Source organism: Peromyscus maniculatus, chromosome 5 (assembly GCF_049852395.1).
Source record: "Peromyscus maniculatus bairdii isolate BWxNUB_F1_BW_parent chromosome 5, HU_Pman_BW_mat_3.1, whole genome shotgun sequence".
Classification (NCBI taxonomy): domain Eukaryota; kingdom Metazoa; phylum Chordata; class Mammalia; order Rodentia; family Cricetidae; genus Peromyscus; species Peromyscus maniculatus.
Window position 1 is genome coordinate 124,085,816 of NC_134856.1, and position 21,258 is coordinate 124,107,073.

Sequence of the window (21,258 nt, forward strand, 5' to 3'; positions counted from 1 at the left end):
TAAAAAGCACATTGAAAATGGATTTGATCCAGTCTTGTTGGAGACTCTGTGTGTGTGTGGGTGTGTGTGGGTGTGTATGTGTATGCACGCGCGTATGCGTGTGCGCGTGTGTGTGTGTGTGTGTGTGTGTGTGTGTGTGTGTGTGTGTGTGTGCTAGTTTCCTTGAATTACGTAGTCTTTATTTCTCTCCATGGGTGGTTCACGTCTCTTTGAAAAGTGACGTCTTACCATTTTTTCACTCTCCACAGTAAGCTCTGTGATCTAATTGGCATTCCTGGTAGAACTTGGACTCACTTTTTCTGAGGTCAATCCATTCGATGATCTCTGTGCTCTCATTTCCTGTTGGCAAAATGAAGTGGGATATGAAGGGATTCCAGAAAGGTCCTCAAAGGACTGTGTTTTTAAAGAAGTCTTTTCTTCCTTGATTAAAGGCAGGTTTGTACCTAGCATTGCTCACACAGAAACCCAGGGTCATCCACGGCAAGCCCCACATCTGACCGTCAGCAAATCCTACCCACTCTGCTGTATCAGCCGCCCTGCCCCTGCTCCTGACACTCCCTCTCCCAGACCTCTGTTGCCCTCACCCGTATTGCTGCAGTCCTACCCCACCCGGCCCCTTCTCCGTCCCCCCTCCCCCTCCCTACCGCAGTTCTCAGAGAAAGAGTGCGGCCCACTCGGCAGTTCAGATACAGGGGATGCCATGAGGGGTCCACAGACGGGGTGACCCAAACAACAGGGACATACTCTTTCCCAGCTCCAGAAGCCGGAAGCCCAAGATCATGGTTCCAGCATCCAGCAAGGGCTCCTTTCTGTGTCATCTCAAAGGGGAAGATGAGAGGGTGGGAGTGGTCAAGGGTGAGAAATGGGGTTCCATCTGCTGTATGATGAATGTCCTCTCGTAAGGACCCTGCCACCTTGATCATGACCATCTGTTCATGAAAGCTGAGTCCTCATGATCTAACCACCTCTCAACGTGGCTGCACTGGGGGCTAGGTTTCTAGTGAATGGATTGGGGGGAACACATTCCAATCATAGCCCCTAGCCGTGGGAAGACCCATCAATAATTCTCTGCTGAATAGCTGTTGTGGAGCCGGGTTTGTGTCTGGTGCTGGGAGAGAATGAAGACAACAGAGAGGACAGCTTGTTTCAGCAGAGCCTGAAGTCCCTGGGAGGTCAGGCTGAGTGAGCCTGTCTGCGAAGCGTCCAGGGCGGCAGCCGTGCTTACAAGAGGACCCTCGGCTGTCTAAGGGGAGGGGTGCCTCAGGGTAGTCGTCTCTGTTAGCTAAAAGAGAAGGGTGGCCGGATGATGGGAGAGAACATTCCAGTCACTTCAGAGGAAGTAGCAGTATTCTCTCTCCAAATGGGTGAATGAGGCTTTCATATGAAAAGGGGCTGAAGTTGGCAGTTAATGCTCCAGGTTTTTAGAAGGTTGGCCGTAGAAAATGAGAATAAAAGAGTGATAATAGAAGGCTGTAATCACACGTGAGGAAGAGCCTCAGCACCATTGGTGAGAGCACTTAGAGACCTCTAACAAAGTCTGAACAGGAGAGACGGTGCATACCTGTAAACCCCAAACTCAGGAGGCAGAGCAAGAAGATTACAAGTTCGAAACCGGCCTTACCACACAGTGAAACCTGTCTGGGGGGAGGGATGGGGAAGAGGATGAAAGAAACGGGAAAGGAAGAACAACAGGAACAAAATGGTAAGGTATCTGCCAGCAACAGTGCAGCAGGTTCACTAGTGACCCCCACAGCCGCACGGCAACAGTGCAGCAGGTTCACTAGTGACCCACACAGCCGCACAGCAACAGTGCAGCAGATTCACTAGTGACCCCCACATCCACACAGCAACAGTCCAGCAGGTTCACTAGTGACCTCCACATCCACACAGCAACAGTCCAGCAGGTTCACTAGTGACCTCCACATCCACACGGCAACAGTCCAGCAGGTTCACTAGTGACCTAAATATCCACACAGCAACAGTGCAGCAGGTTCACTAGTGACCCCCACATCCACACAGCAACAGTCCAGGAGGTTCACTAGTGACCTCCACATCCATACAGGTCATGCGATATGCGAAGGGCCTATCCCAATCAATAACTTCACCCTGCATATATTGAAGTTAGTTATTAATACTGATATGAAAATTATTAAAAACAGAATGGCTCCACCTCAGCTCAAATATGAGGTAAACGTGGTTTAACACAGACGGTTTGGAGGAAGCATGGTCAACCTACCCTGGGAAGGTCCTTGTCATCTGCAGCTCCTGGCAGCTCTTGTTGAGCATGAATGCCAGTCACTGTGACAGACACACAGAAATAAAACATGTGGGTAGGAATCTAGCTCTGTGGGTAGAGGGCTTACCTAGCATCAACAAAGACCTGGGTTCGATCCCCTCACTACGGGAAACAAGGAACAGGTTATAATCACAGCCCTCAGAAGTGAACTAAGAGTCAGTGCCAGTTCAAGGTCATCTTCAGCTTCGTGAGAAGTTCCAGGATAGCCTGGCCTACAGGGAAATTTGTCTCAAAAGACACAGTATTTTGTTTGAAATGTTAATATATATAGACACATAACTTATTATTTGTTTACACAATCCCTTTTTGCTTCTACATGTTAGCTAGGGATGAAATTGTTGCCTGTTGAGAATAATGAAAAAGGAATCCTGTTTAAATTGGACACAAGAAATTGAACTCTGCAGCATACCCCCCAAAAAATCCCTTCAATCTCTAAAATTCGATGATCTCATGATTGTTTTTGAACATTTAAAAGAAACCAGTTCAACTTAAAGCCCTAGGGCAGATCCATTTCATGGCATTAGCTGCTTTCCTTCATGTTGTCTCAAGGTCACAGGAAATTCTAAAGAATAATATTTGTCCCTGGATTTAGTGGTCCCACGGTTCCTCTCAGCCTTAGCAGTATGACATACATGTTGACTGCATTGGCTTATATTTGTAATGTTTCACCCTCAAATCTGGGTGCCCTGTGGCAAATAGCAGACATGACTGGGTGCCTTAGCAAAATGAAACTCCCAAGGTCTCAGTGTGACTCACTGATAGACTGGCATGGATTTGAAGTTGTATTTTGTTTGTAGCAGAGGGAAGGCACATGTCATTACATGCAATGCATTTCTGGGGGAAAGTATTCCTTGTCCATAGAAGAGAGCTTCAAAATCTCATCCCTTTCTGGCTCAACATTTGCCCCTGCTTCTTGGAAGCCAGATTTACCAACCTCCTATTTCAGGTTAGTTCTTTGATCTCAAGGTATAGACTTACCCTTAAGTGCCACCCACACATAGTGTTTTTCAGCCTTAACTACTATTCTGGGGGCGGTGATATAGTCTCAGTGCAAGTTGATCTCATTGTGAACAAGACTTCCCCTCCCTGAACAGTGGGCAAGCCAGCCAGGCAGCTGGCAGAAAATTGAAATATGACAACACCTATGTACACGACAACATCTCTTCCAGCTGTGAAACAAACCAAAACTCTCTCTGGACATTGAAAGTTGTCCGGGGACAAGATGGCTCTGGGTTGGGAACCACTGTTCTGGAGCATCCACAGTGGCTTTCTCGGGGTGGTGCTACCGAGCCTCTTCAAAAGCAACTTTAGCATAATGCCCAGGAGTTTGCTGTGGCTACCGCATGATGACAAGTCACCCAGATTCTATTGTGTAGAGTCCCGATTCGCAGTGTCTCAGACTGGCATTCTGGGGGCTAAGTGGACACTCATACAGGGTTCTATCTAGTGAGTTATTTGCACCCCCTCCTTTAGTTCCAGAGCAGTTATCCGTTAATACACGGCTTCCAACCTAGCCCTTGAGCCTTTCTCGTTATATCTCCTAGATCCATGGTTTGTTTACTCAGCAACACTGTGGTCACCTAAAGTGTCACAGTGGTTTCTAGAGTCCTGCTAATGTCCCTAAGGGTTAACAGGTGAAGGCCATCAGATCTACCTTAAACCATTACATCAGAACTCTTTGATATTAAGCACTTGGCTATTTCTGGATCAAATAGACATTAATGCTCATGGTTTGTGTGCACTGGCCCTCTTCCTATTAGCTAAATAACTATAAAATGAAGGGATACCCATAAAGTACCCCATCCTAGCTTTCTAGATGGGGCCTTTGTGAATTCTCTCTGGGCAATTGAAGGTAATGACAAAACTTAATACACTTAAATGAGCTTGTCTGTGCTACAGAATACCACTAAGGGGCAGATAAAATCCTGATTTTCCCCTATCAGAGTGGAACCCCAAGGTATTTGTCCAAGGTCACGGAACTAGAAGGAAACAAACATTACTGACTTCAGCAGTGGACTGTAGGGCCTGGCTCTCTTCATCAGGTCTCTAAATCCCATGTGGTGTTTATGCAGATACCATAGGCCTTAGTCTGACCAAAGGAAAAGGTGGGTCTCTACTCCCCATCATCTGAGGAGCTCCAGATAGTGCAATAAACATAAGCACGTGAAACATTTTCATGCTGCTACTTACATATGCTAAGGAGGCATCACAGGAACATCTTTCAAAACAACCTCACAGCTAACATAGGTGGTCCTCCATGTGTCTCATAAAAACATGTCGTCAGTGTTTCAAATCTCATTTCATCTTCCCTCAAACATGCAGACTGGGCCAGTGACCTCAGTTCACCCTGGGACCCATATAGTGGAAGGAGAGAAATGACTCCTGAAAGTTGTCCCCTCTCTCTCTCTCTCTCTCTCTCTCTCTCTCTCTCTCTCTCTCTCTCTCTCTCTCTCTCTCACACACACACACACACACACACACACACACACACACACACACACACTTGCAGTGTTAAGAAGGGTATGATTACTATCTTGGGCTCATAAATGAAGACAGCATATGATCACAGTAGGGATAGGAACCTGGATCTTCTCATCCCAGGCCTAGAGTTCCTTCTACTATGTATCTACCTTCTCCTAGAAAGCCAACAAAGCCTACTGTTACCCCTAATGCCCAGTCTGAATTCTCCCTCCTACAAGCATGCTGGGTATGAGATGCTATTTACACAGCGCATTCTCAACTGCCGGCTCTAATGATCTTTCTAATAGAAAGCAAGAATAGCGGATGGTCCTCCCCTATTCTTTTGAAATGCCTTTCCTGTGAAGAGCACCAGAGTGAGAGTTTATTGGGAAACGTACAGGTGGGCTTGAATTCTAGACTTGGGTGGTACAACTGTCTTTGGATGATTTGAATGAGTATAGCACATGGTTGTTAGGTGAGTAGGTGTGCAGAGAGAGCAGGCTGGAGATGGAAGAGAGATTACCAGCCATTACCGTTATCTAGCCTAAGGTGATAAGATATTGTCACCATCTCTCTCCTCCCACTCCTCTGCCCTATTTTCCTTCAGAGTCTCACCCCTGCTTTACATGTTAAGTATCTATCACCTGGGTTCTCATGAGCAATTAAGCTCACAAGGACCATGACTGGATTTGTCCTTAGGGTCTCCCTAGAACAGCCTGAGAACCTTCGTTTGTGAAAATCAATGGCCAAGAGAGGTTGCCAAAAACGGGAGGCCTGATGTTCTCAAACTAAATACTGAACGTAGTGGCACTGGTGAAGCTCAAGTGTGAAATGGTCCTATTGTAGTGAGAGGCCCATGTGCAGAACCCCCTTCACCAATGGGAAAGGAAAAGCTGTATCCTCTCTTCCCTGTCCCACCTCCACCAAGAATGCCATTCAAACAAGTTTGAAAACTCAGCTGTCTATCGAGTAGGATACAGATAAAGAATATAGGGCAAAGTTGGCCATGGTGGCAAAAACCTGTAGTCCCGACACCAGGGAGGCTCGTGCAAAAGGATTCCAAGTTCGAGGCCACCCTGTGCTGTAGCGTGAAACCCTGTCTGAAAAATGAAATTACGGGGATTGAGAGCAGGCTCGGTTGCTGGGGTGCTTGCTAGCCAAGTGTGAGGATCTGAGTTCAGATCCCAGCACCCACGTAAAAGCTAGATGCCACGGTGCATGTCTCTAACCCCAGCACTGAGGCTGAACGGGAGACAGGAAGATCGTTGGAACCCATGGGTGAGTCCTAACAGAACTGATGTGCTCTGGGCTCAGTAAGAGACCTTGTCTCAAAAAATAAAGTCAAGCTGGGTGTGGGGGCGCATGCCTTTAATCTCAGCACTCAGGAGGAAGAAGCAGGTAGATCTCTGTAAGTTCAAGGCCAGCCTGCTCTACAGAGTGAGTTCCAGGACAGCTAGAGAAACCCTGTCTTGAAAAAACAAAATGAAAAAAAAAATGAATAAATAAAGTCAAGAGAAAGGTTGTCCAATGTCAACCTCTGTCCTCCACATATATGTGCATATGCATCCATGCACACATGGACACACACGGACATATACCACATCAAAAACACCTGCAAAAATGACAAACAGAAGAACAACATGGTGGGCCCCCTCAGATATTCATTTTCCGGCCACTTAAATGGTCATGAATTTCCAAGGAATCACTCTCTAGTCTCTGAAAAGTTAGAGACTTAGAGACTAGCCATTCATATTTAGTACTGGAAAGATAATGACCCTATTTTCAGTGATTCAAAAAGAAATTAAAGTGGAAACATTAGCAAGCGGTTGGGGTCATTCATCAGCAATGAGAGATGAGCTTTCGAGAGAGCTTCCAGATATGACTTTGTCTCAATTGAATGGCCACAGGCTGGTGGGTAGAAAGACCTGTACCCACCGTCCATGTGGGAGGGATTACTAGCTAATGAACATCCCTGAGGTACACATAAGAAATTGAGGGCAAGTTGTGAAATTAAAAATCACTGTCGTAGGCTGAGAAGATAGCCTGGCCTTGCAAGCGTGAGGACCTGAATTTAAGTCACAAATAGTAGGATGGGCATAGTCTGTGCTTATAATTCCAGAGCTGGGAATGTGGAGACAGCCAAATCCCTGGGGCCTGCTAAGCAATCATCCTGGCTTATTTGGTGAGCCACAGGCCGCTGAGAGACTCTGTCTCAAAACAAAAGGCAAACTGGATATCTCTTGAGGAACAGCAGCTAAAGTTGTGGCTTCTGGAAACCCACATGCACACACATGTACCTGCACAAATACATGCGTGTGCACATCAAACAAAAATCACTATTTTAAAACCTTAATCTCCCTAAAAGGTTTTGAGGGTAACTGTAACATCATTCCTAAAGAAAAACCTGTAATAAAGGATGTTGCTTTCTGGCATGCATCTGTGATTAAAATGGACCAAGAAGACATTCATCTCCCTCAAAGGATAGGGAAAATTTATTACCCACAAATATGACATGGAAAATGAAATTAAGCTCTAGCGGGAATGAGCTGTAATTTCATCCGAGTGAGTTACAAAGAGAGATTTCAGAGGGGAGAGAGCAATCAGCCCTTTTCCTCTCGGAGACCAAAAACGTGTGAGAAATTATGCTACAAATTGCAGAGCCTGAGGCTGAAAAATGACAGAAATAGCCACTGAAGCCCAAGAAAACAGTTCATCAGCTTCGTTTTAAGAAAGTAAGTACACATTGTATGGTGGCCCAGGATTAGCTGCTAAGATAAGAAATGCACCATTAGGGCACTTGTTTCCCCACGGACGTTAGTCAGCAGGAAGCTGTGCTGTTCCCTAAATAGGCTAGGGTACTCAGCTTTCCTGAGTAAAGGGTGTATTTTGAGTTCCTTTTTCCAGAAGTTGTAATGGGTTTTAATGAATTCATTTTTCTGCCCGTCCTCTGTCCTTTTAGGGACCAATGATCCATATTTCTGAAACTGTCTGGGATTTGATAGGTGATGGGTAACATCATAAACAATACACAGGCTGACCCATAGCCTACCCCTTCCCAGTACTCTCCATTTCTTGGGGTGAAATCAGTCATGGTATTTGTACCTAACTTTGTCTCTAAGTTTCTGTAAATGTCTTAGGTCATGCTTGACTGTTGTGAGCAGTAGGTGTCGTGGGACATGAAGCCAAGAAGTTGTGGACCAACCACTAGCTGGACCTCCTGGTCTTCGATTCTTCCTCAGTCACATGGAGAGAGATGCTTTCTGACCTCATGCTGCAAAGTCAGGGGGAGATGCTGGTGCTTTTTATGTACTGATGATTGTAGATGGACTTTCTTTGAATACACCAGCAGTTTATCAAAAACTGGTCATTATGATCTATCCATTAATGGTGTGTTAGTGTGTGTGAGTGGTGGGGAGATGCAAGGGTGTGTGCATATGTAAGTGTGTTATTTGTGTATGTATGTGTGTGAGTATGTACATGAGTGTGTATTGAGATAGTCTCTCTCTCTGTCTCTCCCCCCACCCCCTGCTTCCCAGTCATCCATGAAGTGAACATTTCTCTGCTCCTCTCTCCACCACTATGATGTCCTAGCCAAGCACATGGGACCAAGAAACCATGAACAGACTAAGCCCTCTGAAACCATGAGCCAAATTACATGCTTCCTCCTTAAGCTGTTTCATCAACTATGTTGTCATAATGATAGGAAAAGTAACTAGCACACAGCTTAAAGGGCAACACACTGTGGTCCACTGTTAGAATTTTGGTTCATGGTGAACTGATCTCATTGCTGAGAGCCTGAGACAAGGCTACACATCATGGTGGCATGAACATGAGGCAGACAGTGTTGATTTAATAGCAACCTGGAAGAAGAGAGAATGGTAAACAGGAAGGGACTAGGGCAAGACAACCTTTGAAGACACTCTCCCAGGGCCCCTCTTCATCTACGTACACCCCACCTTCCACAGTTCCACAGCTGCCCAATAGACTCTTCAGACTATGAGTCTACAGTGGACCAGTCTGCTGGTGAAGGTGGAGCCCTCACAATCCAGTCACTTCCCCTGAAGCCCACCTCTGAACTCTGCTTGAAACAGACACTAAGCTTTTAATACATGAGCTTTGGGGGAAGGAGGCTCCATATCTGACCCAGAGCAGAGGGATGGTAAGCAAATAGATGCTTGTAATTTTTACAACTGAGAGATCTTCTGTGAACACTGGCAAGATATTTTTGGAGACAAGCAATAAAAGATTAATGGTAATAGAAGAGATGAAGATGAGCTAGGAACATGTTGTAGGCCAAGAGCACTGATTGTATAGATGTGGTGAGCTTTGATTAGACACATGGGTGACTGTGTAGATGTGGTGAGGAGAAGAGAGGCTCAGTGAACATGTAAGTTTTACTCGTCTTTGGCAGTGGACATCTTAAAGCAAATCTCTGGAAAAACTCTATCATACAAAATCCGCAGTACTGAGGCTGCCCTTCTCACAGGCTTCCTTCGCTGCCACATGGGGGAGGCCACATCAGTTAGATGCTGCACGTCCTGGGTGTGTCTCTTGGCCTTGGATCGTATGGCTCACAGTCTGCTAACTGCCTTTTCCATTCATGTTGCTGCTTTTGAAGACTTGGGAGCCCTTCAAAGTTCCCATGGGAAAGGCAATTATATGTGCTTGTTAGAACATGGCCCCAACAAGTGGAGGGTAGGCTGACACATTACCCCAACACATGTGGAGGGTGGGCTAACACACTACCCCAACACATGTGGAGGGTGGGTTAACACACTACCCCAACACATGTGGAGGGTGGGCTGACACACTACCCCAATACATGTGGAGGGTGGACTGACACACTACCCCAACACATGTGGAGGGTGGGCGGACACAGAGTATGTTTTGAAATCTTCTGGAACATCATTCCTGTAACTAACAAGGGGGTGGGGAGTCTCATTGAAGGCCATGTTAACAGGGCCAGCTAGCACACCACCACCCCAGAAAGGCATTATTTACACAGTTTTGCATTTGAGAAAGTTGAGACTCGGGGACACTGAATAACTTGCCCAATATCAAGAAGAAAGCAAATGGAGACAATATCAGCTCAAATCCAAGTCTTGATGTCCCCAGGTGGAGTCCCGCCATGACCTTGACCTTCCTAGCCTCCTTCCTGCTCACTTCTTATCTCCTCTTGCTCTCCCGGGGTACTCCACAGAGTATGCCTTCCTCTCAGCTCCTTTTCTGGCACACACTGGGCATTCAGAAGATAGTTGATCAGTTTATGGAGACAGGGTCTCACTATATAACCCAGGCGAGTATGGAGCTCTCAGTCTTCCTGCCTCAGCTTCCCAAGTGCTAAGATCATAGTTGCAAACAACAACCCCCACCCCCCAGCTTGGATATTGATCGGTAAAATATGTTCACACATTTTGATAGGTTCATATAAATTCCTGGAGAACATTATTCCTGTTTGTGCAAACCGAGGCATTCTAGCACGTGGTGGAGTGATACTTTAGGAAGATAACCTGCCAGCATCCGTGTCCAGATGTGTCTGTAGTGTCTCCAGGAGGCAGCTGTTAACCACCTCTGTAGGGGTCCCTATTTGGCAATGCTGGTAGGGAGATGCTTTATACTTGTCAATGCAGTGAGGCGCCCTCCTGCGGAATCCTGTTCTGTTCCTGATCTCACAGTCTTGTCTTCAAGGAGAAATCACAGCCCCTTCTTCATCGCAGACCACCCACTGTGGTTTTCCATGAAGAGATACCATGACCAAGGCAACTTTCAGTTAGGACTTAGGGTTCCACAGGATCACAGCCCATGGCCACCATGGCAGGAAGCATAGCAGCAGACACGCAGGCAAGTGGGCAGGCAGGCCTGGCGCTGGAACAATGCCTGAGAGCTCGTATCGTCATCCACAGGTTGGAGGCAGAGAGGGAGCTAGCTGGGAACTGTGTGAGCCTTTGAAACTTCAAAGCCCATCCCCAGGGCCACACCTAATCCTTCCAAACAGTTGTGCCAACTGGGGACCAAGTATTCAAATAGCCGACCTATGGGGGCCATCTCCATTCAAATCACCATACCACCTGTAAGAATGGGTTTCTTATCTCTTTTATTCCCCATTCCTCTTCCTTTGCGTTCACTTTGGAGCTTCCTGCCTCGAGGCATTCTTGTTTTCTAGGTTCCAAGGTTTCCTCACACCAAACAAGAATGCCTATGATCTGCTTCCCATCCCTAACTCTCAGATGTCTCTCCTAAGCTCTATGCCTTTTAGGAACCATGCTAATTAATTAGGAAAGTGGAGAGAGGAGAAGGCAAGGCTGGAACAAAACACGAGCCCTGGAATTACATTTTTGTCTCTGCCGCCAACCCCCCACCCCATGATACCCGAGGAAGATATCTGGGCACGGCTGGCATTCAGTCACCATCTTTGCCCCGTAGGAGGGGCTGCCTTGAAGGGCAAAGCAGTGAGGTGCCCACCCAGACCAATTTATAGTTAAACATTGTATTGTCACCCTGGAGACACGTGTTCTACCTACCTGCTTCTCCCACTGCTGTTCTATGTAATTAGCTGGGAAATGGGCCATCTCAAACTACTAATCTCTAATAAAACTGCACTTTTTTTTTATAAATACATGATTCATCCTATTCAGTAATTGTTGTTAAGTTGATTTAGTTCATTGCCTTGAACATCGTAGCTCATATGGTGTTAACTGGATTTCCCATTTGTGTCATTGAAGAGTGATGTAGAAAATACAGAGAGAAAAGCAACCCTTTGGAAACGGTGAAAGGAAGTTAATTGAATTTAAATTAGACACAGCAATAACTTAAAACGTAATTGAAAGCTTCAAAGGAAACTCATGTTTTTTTACAGCATAGTAAGATTTTAGAAAAAAATTTTAGTGTAAAGCTTTGATATATAATATACCTTCACAATCCATTTGCTTATGAATGTCAAATACTTTTTGATATAAAAAATATATTGAGTTTCCCATATTCAGAAATCTTTAAATGTGTGTACAAGTTCTATTTTTGATGACACTGAAAAGGAATAAAAATCTTACCTGAGCCAGGGATATATGTCATGAGTAGAGTACTTGACTAGCATGTCTGAGGCCTTGGGTTCAGTCCCCAACACTAGATAAAAAGAGCAGGAGGAGAAAGTTAAAGGAGAGAGAGAAAGAGGGAGGGAGGGAGGGAGGGAGGGAGGGAGGGAAGGAGGGAAGAAACAATGACATGTTTCAACCTCCATATTCCCATTATTTTTGCTGGACTTCATACAGAAGGACTCCAAGTTGCTATGAGATCTTCACATAGGCTCTATTAGGAAACTGTAATGGCATGCATTTTGTAATTGTCTAACAGTGGATGCTTTAGACGCCTTTGTAATTGAAAATATATTAAACCTGCACTGATTTCAAGAGCATCATTCTTAGACAACTGGCCAAGAGGGTGGGGCAGGAAGTTAGGCTAATGTTACCTGTGACTGCCTGCTGAACCCTGACACCATCCTCGGAAACCCCTTCCTTTGGGTGGTCTGTGGCCATGTCCACCTTGATGTCCATGCACAGGCTTCAGCCTTTAATTCATCTCAGCTCTCCTCTTCCTCTGTATCTCCATCCAGATCATTTCAAATTATTCTCCACTCTCAGTTCCTGTCACTGCTCTACATAGCTTTTGAAAACTAGAGCCTCACTTACTCTCACTTGCGATCAAGTTAATCCTTTACCCCAGTTAGGACGCAGGTGGGTTGCAGAGGAGCCCTGCTTTAACCGGTTCAAAGTGCGCCATCCAGTGGCTATAAATGGTTGTGCACCCAGCGCCACCTCCATCCATGCAGAGTTCTTGTATCTTATCCCATGCTTCTGCCTCCATCAGGAAAGCACTGTCCTAAAATGACAAGCTATAGGATGAGCAGCAGGATGAGGAACGGATCCCATTGCCTAGGGGATCTTCATCTCTGAGAGTGGGACAACTGAATTTTGAAGCAGCTCCAAGGCCTGAATGGGACATGTGGGCTAAGGTGAATTTCCTCTTTGTTTTCTCTTTAAGCAGCTCTGAGCAGCGAGTCCCCTGTTCCACTTCTTACCACAGCTCTGGTTTGCACTCAAGTGACAGTGTCACAAAAGGAGGACCCCTGGGACTTCCAGAAATAAGACAAGTGCCAACTGTTGTGATTGAATGTGATGACAATAAGGAAAACGTGCCTCATGAATCTGACTATGAAGACTCATCCTGCCTGTATGCACGGGAAGAGGAGGAAGAAGAGGAGGAAGAGGATGATGACACCTCACTGTACACCAGTACGTGCAGGCAGACTTTCCATGGGGGTGGTGGGGAGCATGGTACTGCAAAACCAGCACAGAATAGCTGTCTGAATATCTGCTTTTAACTGAGCCCTAGGTCACAGGGCAGCTCGCGTGACTTCTAGAGGCCCCACTTCCTTAGCAGTAATAAGAGAGAGAGAGAGAAAATATCATTTATCCAGCTTCATAGCTATATACATTATACCACTATAGCAGTAATAAGAGAGAGAGTAAATATCATCTATCCAGCTATACACATTTCACCACTATGCTATGACCTCATACCTCTGCCTTGGTTGCTTTCTTGAAATGTAACCCTCTTTTTCGAACAACAAGGGATCAGGGGAGGGAGAGCCTAAAAATCTGTTCCATGTGTGTAAACCTAAATACTGTGTATTCATCATATCATGTTCCAGTGTCATCTGTCACTCCGGCCATGAATAACTGAGGTTTGGATGGTGTGAGAATAGCTGTAGCTGGCTTGGGGCCAATTGTTTAGCAAGTGCATTTATCGTAACAGCAGCCATTTGTTGACTGTATAGTGTGTTTCCAGCAATGAGATAAGAATGTGTTCTCTAATCTGTATCTTAAAATAGTCTCAGGGCATCAACATGGTCCCGTTTGACTGGTAATGGGGATGATAGAGAAGGAAGACAGGACCATAGAGGTGCGGTCAGAAGCTGCAGTGGCGCATGGGTGGAAGGGAACAGCCGCCGAGCCTGTTCGACATGTGGTATCTGATAGGAGAAGACTCTGTCCCAGGCTTTCTCACTTTAGCACTATTGTCCTTTGGGGCCACATCATTCTTTGTTGTGACGGTGGTCCTGAGCATTGCAGTATGACTAACAGCCTCCAGGGTCTCCGCCAGCTAAATGGCAGTACCAACCTCCAGACTGCCACCTAACCTTTAACACCCCAAAATACCTCCAGCTGTTCACTAAAGAACAAAACCAACTCCAGTTGAAGCCACAGATGTAGAGCAGTCTGGAGTGCTCAGAAACCTGAATGTTCAAAAGAAAGAGCAGTCTTAGACAAGTGTTCATTTCACAGTCCTCAACTCTGCTCTCACCCCAAACGGCCCACCTTGACCACACAGCATTATTATTATCTCCTTTTATATGCCCTGAGCTCCAGGGCTCTTGTCTGTCTCCCAAGGGTTCCTAGCCTCCATTTTACTCTACTGAACATATGCAGATATGGACTCCCATAAGCCTGTCCCCTATAGGAATGTCCTGTCTCCTGGCAGCAGCCCTCTTCTGTGAAGTCTTTCCTAGCTGCTGAGACCTCTCTCCTCTCTGTCCTCTTCCCTCTATGGCACTGCAAAGCAGGTCTTGTCCTCCTTTGTGATGTTGCCACATGCTGGGGATTTCTGGAGGGAGAGATCCAGTCACAGGCTCCCCTTCCCTCCCAGTATGTCCTACAGCCTGTGCGGTGTCTAAAGCCTGACCATGGCAATAATACTAGGCACTCGGACTTTAATGTTCTTGGGTATTAAGCCCTTTGTGTCTATCTTCCTGCCTTTTGCTTCCTAGCACACCCATGGTTGACCTCATAGACATCCAGGCAGATGGGTGTCTTTGTTAATTGACTAACTTCTCCCTCCTCCAGGTTCTCTGGCCATGAAGGTCTGCAGGAAGGACTCCTTAGCCATCAAACTCAGCAACAGGCCCTCTAAACGAGAGCTGGAAGAAAAGAACATCCTCCCCAGACAGACTGATGAGGAGCGGCTGGAGCTCAGACAGCAGATTGGCACCAAGCTCACCAGGTAGGAGAGCAGCACCTCTGCCTATTTTGACTTCAGGGCAGGCTCTGTGGCTACAGTAGAAGTGTACGGCCTCCATCTCCAGCCTGCTTCTTGGTGTCTCTTAGCAACGTACTGCACACAAAGTCAGTCGATAGCATCTTATTTTGTCCCTACGGTGGCTTGTCGTCCCTCCCCTTCACTAAGCCAAATCTTGGAGATTTCACTTGATTCAAGGGTTAGGGCTGAAGTGTTAGGACTGTATGTAAAGGAGTTGTGGTTTGGTTAACTCTGAAAACAATCAAGCACACTCTGTTATGTAGTCAAGTGTTTGGTAGTGATGCCTCCTTGTTACTCTGCGAAGCTTCATGAATGTTGTGTATATGGTTATTAAAGACATAGGTATAGCTTTGTGTTGTAGTAATGTCTTAAACTCTCATGTAGGTTTGTCATCCAAGTCTAAGTTTATGTTAATGGATAACATTTATTGAACACTTGCTATTTGGGAATGCTTGTAAGCATTTCACATTACATATATTAAATCATTTTTTCTTTGAATTTCCTATAAGATAGGCATGTTAATGTTTAATTTACAGTTGGGGACATCAGGCTTAGAAAACTTCAGTTATGGTCTTAGTTACTTTTCTATTACAGCATATTACTATATATAGCTTCTTTCTCATAATTAGCTTGGTTTCTTCCAGAGAGTGTTGTGGTAATGATACAGGACTATGTGAAATAGTCAACACTGATATGATTTGGCATTGTATAACACAGTATTCAAAAGTGGAGAACAAAACTATCAGAATACACGTATATACATTTTCTTGTGCGCTTGCTCTTACTACGTGTATGTGTGTGTGTGTGTGTGTGTGTGTGTGTGTGTGTGTGTGTGTGTGTGTATCATCATCTTCCCAAGCAGAAAATGTTCCCAGCCTCTTAATGCTGAACACACAACCATATCTCATCACCAAAATGCTCTGGTAGCCATAACCATAAAACTCAGAAGGGGAAGAAACAAAGAGACATGCCTGTCTGTGTTTGAGAAAGTTCTCTATGTTCAAACCTTTGTCCAAGAAATTCTCCCTCTTCCAACCCTTCTTCTTTTCCAAAACATAAATACTGCTGGGAATCCAGGAGAGCTACTGAAGACCAGCCATGGTGCGGGTCTCATGGGATGAGCAAGAAAGAAAACTACATTTCAACCTGATGGTTTTAATAGCATAAGAAAAAAAAAAGTGCAACAATCCAAGAACAGTCCTGGAGTGGGAGTAAGGGACAGTGAGCCAAGCCCAGTGAGGTCAATTTCTACAGAACCTTCCAGCATGGAAGTAGGGTTTCTACCTTAAAAGCATGGCTATTATTTTCCGGTTAGGGTTTGAATGTAAAGTATCCCCTACAGACATGAGTGTTTGCACACTTGGCCTCCAGGTGATGTGCTGTTTCAGAAGGTTGCAGAAGCCTTAGAGTGGGTGGGGCCTAGCTGGAGGGAATGGGTTCCCGAGGGTCATAGCTGACTTCCAGCCAGCTACAGCTCTCTGCTTCCTGCTCCACTGAGATGGGAGGAGTCCCTGGAGGGGGCCACTCTGTCATGACCTCAGCCATGCTTCCCTGCCTGTAACTGGGAGCCAATGAGACCCTTCCTCCCCTTAATTGCTTCTGGAGGGTATTTTGTCACAGTGCTGAGGAAAGTCACCCCTGCCGCTTCCATTAGCTTTGTCCTTGTGGGTGCTGTGGAGCAGACATTCCTAACTCAGTCAAGAAATCATCAAGATTCTCCTTATAACAAATGACTGCTTCAGTCAGCCATGGCTGGAGACATTTGGAGTACCCTAATCAGAGATTATGCTCCTTATGTATACAGACTCAGGATTCCAGGACAGTGCAGTAAGTGCAGGAGTGAACCAGTCTGTCCCCTGGGGAGTGGGACAGAGGCAGTAGACCTTCTAATTTTGTTATTTCCTTCTTTTTAATTTCTTTATTTATATCTCACTATAATGTGCTTGGCACACTCATGATGTAGTTCATATTTATTTATTAGCCATAAATGGATAGCACACAGCCATGCATGGTGGCACACACTTAGAATCCCAGCTCTTAGGAGATGGAGGCATGAAGGCAGGAGGATCAGAAATTTAAAGTGTCATCCTTGACTACACAGCAAGTTCAAAGCCAACCAAGACTATATTTGGTCCTGTCTAAATAGACAGGTAGGTAGGTAGATACATACATTTATACATACATACATACATACATACATACATACATACATACATACATGGCACATGTGGGGGACATGCTGAGATTCTTATTGATGAGAATGCTTAAGGTCCATTGGTGTATGGCTCCCTTATCCAAGTCATATGAGCAATGCTTTTCTCCCTAGTGGCCCCTAGTCAAGAGAAATATAGAGACCTCAGCATATTCCTTCACTCCAACCAAGACCAACCTCACTGTGAAAGTCTGTGGTACAGTCTTTCTGGATGTCTTCTAGAGAGCTTTGAACTTGATCCCTGAGAAGGGGTCACCTTGACTATGGAATCTTAGCTGTCTTTTTTTCTTCAGGAACCAGCTTTCCTTCATCTCCTCACCAACATGATGTTCCATCCACTTGACTCAATTTTTTTTTATTTCCAATCTAATTTAACCCTTCAAGAACATTACCATTAAAAAAAAAATGAGACATGGAGCCATGCTTCTCAAAGTTCATAGGTAGAGTGCCGTGTCAGAGTGGCCTCCTGAGAAAGGGGTAGCATATTCCCTTCTATTTCTAGTTTGGGGTGCTGACTGATTGGTGAGGTGTGTTCAGGACAGATGCCAGTGGGGTTGTCAGGAACAAAGGAGCTAAAACACTGAAACATGAACTGATTTTGGCCACAAAAAGCCTGTGCCCCCAGCCCCTTGGGGGACTGCCAGCATTCCAGCTTTGCCAACAGAGGATCCACAGACTTAGCCTCACCCACGGTCGTCTGTGCCGTTTGGGTCCAATGGGGAGAAAAACCTGTGAAGAATAAGAAAGCAGAAGGTGCCTCACAGTAGCCCCAGGAGCTTCTACCCCACGTCCAGCTTGGCAGTGGATGAGGGTTAGAGCAGCCTGCCTCTCTTTTCTCTGTTAAAATACCTCCTCCAGGCGGTGGCATGGCTCAGCATGTGAAGGTGATTGTCGCCAAGTTTGATGACCTGAGTTCAAGGACCCACATTGCTGAAGGAGAGCTGTCTCCTATAAATTGCCTTCTGATCTCCTCCTACGTACCATGGCATGCCCCCCACAACACCAGACACACACACATACACACAATAAATGTAATTTTTTGACAACTAAAAATACTACCGCCCATTCAGAGATCAACTTTCAGCTTCTTTGCCATCGTGGTTGACCAGAAGTCTTTCAGCAGCCACTGGAGCCACAGTAGACAGAGGCTGGGCTTGTGACTGGACACAGCTGTGTTAGAAGTGCTGGGAATGGGGGATATTTGAGTTTGGAAAGGGACTTTCTCCTTGCAGAATCCTTTCCCTATGCTGAACATGGCCCATGTTAGAGATCTTTGCCTGTTGATCCTCCCCATGATCAAAGGAAGATGCTGGCTCAATTTCAGCCATCTGGAGCATTTGTTTGCTGGAGATGCTGTGACAAGGTGTCACCAGTTGAGTATTTTACACAATAGAAACATATTGTCCCCAGCTCTGGAGACTGGCAGTCTGAGAGTAAGATGTTGGACTGATTCCTTCTGCAGGCTGACTGTATGGTAAGGCAGGCCCATGCCTCTGCAGGCTGTGGTCTCATCCCTCCCAGCCCCAACATCCACGGGTGTGCTGGAAACTTGGGGCAGTTCCTTGACTTTGTTTTTATAGGCAGCTCTGCCTTCAGTTTCGAATGGCATTCTCCCTAGGTGTGCTTTCACCTGTAAAAGGATAGCAGTTGTCTTGGACTAGAACCCACCATCCTAATAGCCTCGTTCAAAATCAGGTCCCTCTATGAAAGACCCTGGCTCCATTCCGGAAGATTCTGAGGGTTAAGACTTCAACATATAAGTTGGTAGACTACAGAATTCGTCTCAGGGATACTTAGGAAGCATAAAATGGCTCTAGAAGAGGGACCATGACCTCAAGTGCGTGGGAGGACAGAGAGATAATTGTGTAGAAGGGAAGCAGGCAGTTACAAGATGGTTAGCAGGGAGGCTTGGGAGCTGGGGTGGGATGAAAAGCCCCTTACATGAAGGAGCCATCACTATTGAGATGAAGCCTCCTGTTGTATTGAAATGAAAGACCATTTTGTTGTCTCTTCTGAAAGAAAAATGTGAACTATTAAAATAAAAATTCCAGGTTTTAGTCAGTTTTCCATCTCTATTTAAAAAAAATACCTAAGGTAATAAAATGACAAAAAAAAGATTTATTTTGACTCGAAAGTTTAGGGTTTTCAAACTGTGATCAGTTGGCCTGGGAGCTTAGACTCTGGTGAGACAGCACACTGTGGAAGACATCATGGCAGGAAGCCCATGGGAAAGCGAAGCTTCTCCTCTCATGGCAGCCATGGAACAGAGAAAGAAGTCGTCCCATAATTCTCTTTAAAGGCACACCCTAAATGACCTGAGAACTTCCCACTAAGATCCACCACCACCTCTCAGTATTTCCAACAATACCACCAGAGCAGGGACCAAATCTTTAGCAATAGCCAGTGGCAGACATTTATCTAAACCAGGGCTATTTATATACCAAGTGATGTTTCTGTAGACTAAACTTAGCCTAAGACCCCCATCTCAGCAGTGGACCACCTGGCTTCAATCTTGGACCTGGCAGCTGTAATCTGTCCTATTTGCAGAGTATCCATGAGCCTCTGAATGCAACTCCCCTGTTGATGAGGTAACTACACAGGAATAGCCTGTATCAGGAGTGCAGGCATGAGCACGTTCGTGTATGCATCTGTAGCAACTTAAAGTTAACACGTGAAGGATGAGGACGGGCCTGGATGCACTCTCTTGTTAAAAGCGATCCTGAGAATGCCTTTCCACATTCCTGGAAACTATTGTTTCAATTTGTTTCAGGGATTTTGTCAGACGGGTCTCAGAGCAGTGACAGGTGCCAACTGGAGGTGTGTGGCTTAGATAAAGACGTCGGCTGACAGAGCCGCGCTGCTCTCTGATCCTTACCACTCACCAGATCAGGAATTAGGAGCTGGAGTTAAAGCTCTTCCCAATGGTGACAGATTAAATCTCTAATGAAGCCATGGAAACCAGCACCAAGCACCAAGGCCTGGGCTGGATGTAGCTCCCTGTTTTAAAAGTCCATTTCTCTCTGTTATCTATGTCATGATGACTGGCTGTCATGACCTCAGGAGCTGCCTTCTTTGTGTTTGCAAAGGGGCCTGGCAAAGCAGTATGGGAGGTGGGAAAACAGTTGTCTGATCTTCCCCGTGAAGTCTCCCAGTTTCTCTTCTATTTAAGATCGAATAATATCCTGTCTAAAATGCATCCTGGATCTCTAGTTCATGCTCCAAACAGTCTGCCATATCATCCTAATAAGCAGCATATAAAATTGTATGTACTGAGGGTTGTGTGTCTTTAAGTCATAACGCACTATTCAAGGGAGAAAATCGAAACTCATTTTTTATGCTCGTAGCCCAGGCAATAAAATACAGCAGTCCCAGCTTCTACATGCAACATCCTAATGTTTATTGTTTGGAGAGATTGATGCTACAAGTCCTACACTCCAGCACCTACCTCCAAAGTGGCAAACAGCGTGTCGCCTGGGGCCTAAGGATGAGTGCTAGGTGTGAGCTGGCACCACTCTAGGCTAGATCATTTCTTTTGTGGCAAAAACACCTTCTAAAAAGAGGAATACCAATCCGAGGTTTCTATGAATTCAATTCAGCTTGAACAAACTTAGTGTCCCTGGGTACACATCGCTGTGAATCCCACTTGGGAGGAAGAAGGAAGGACAATAGACTCTAAGTGTTCCAGTTGTTTCCTTGTGGACCCAGATCATTCATCTTTGCACACGCTCTTCATCACTGTCATCGTCATCATCATCATCTTTGTCATGGTTATTTTGGCTGTGGAGATGGCATGAAAGAGGACATGCTTTGAGGAGCAAGGGAGGAATGGGAACGGGCACTGGTATACCTGTCTTTAGATTCACACGGCCTGGATGGGACTGGGTTGTACTGGGTAGATATTATCCATGGATTCTGAGACCTCCTATGAAGCTGAGAGGCCAGTCACCAAGCTAATGCTTTGTGAGGGAAACACATCAGGATGAGCTTGACTTGAGTGCAGTGTTTTACTGTGCAGCATGGGCATGAACACTACATGGACCTAAGCTTGGAGAGATGGCTCAGTGTTAAGAGCATGAGCTACTCTTGTAGAGGACCAGGATTCAGTTCCCAGCACATATATAGCAATTTACAACCTTCCATGACTCTAGTTCCAAGGTCTCTAGTGCCCTCTTCTAACCTCTGTAGGCACTGCATACATGTA

General features: G+C 45.7%; 1 protein-coding gene across 13 annotated transcripts in view; it reads left to right on the plus strand.

The window, feature by feature from the left end:
- The window catches only part of Phactr1 (phosphatase and actin regulator 1), a 474,687-nt gene that overhangs the window by 416,800 nt on the left and 36,629 nt on the right, over window positions 1-21,258 (plus strand). For 7 of the 13 annotated variants that reach the window (XM_076573230.1, XM_015991023.3, XM_015991038.3 and 4 more), the window contains 2 exons: window positions 12,791-13,041; window positions 14,653-14,809. In XM_076573230.1, the coding sequence (XP_076429345.1) occupies window positions 12,791-13,041; window positions 14,653-14,809 (408 nt within the window). The remainder of the gene's footprint in view (window positions 1-12,790; window positions 13,042-14,652; window positions 14,810-21,258) is intronic. The other 6 variants (XM_076573229.1, XM_076573231.1, XM_076573237.1 and 3 more) reach the window with 1 other exon arrangement.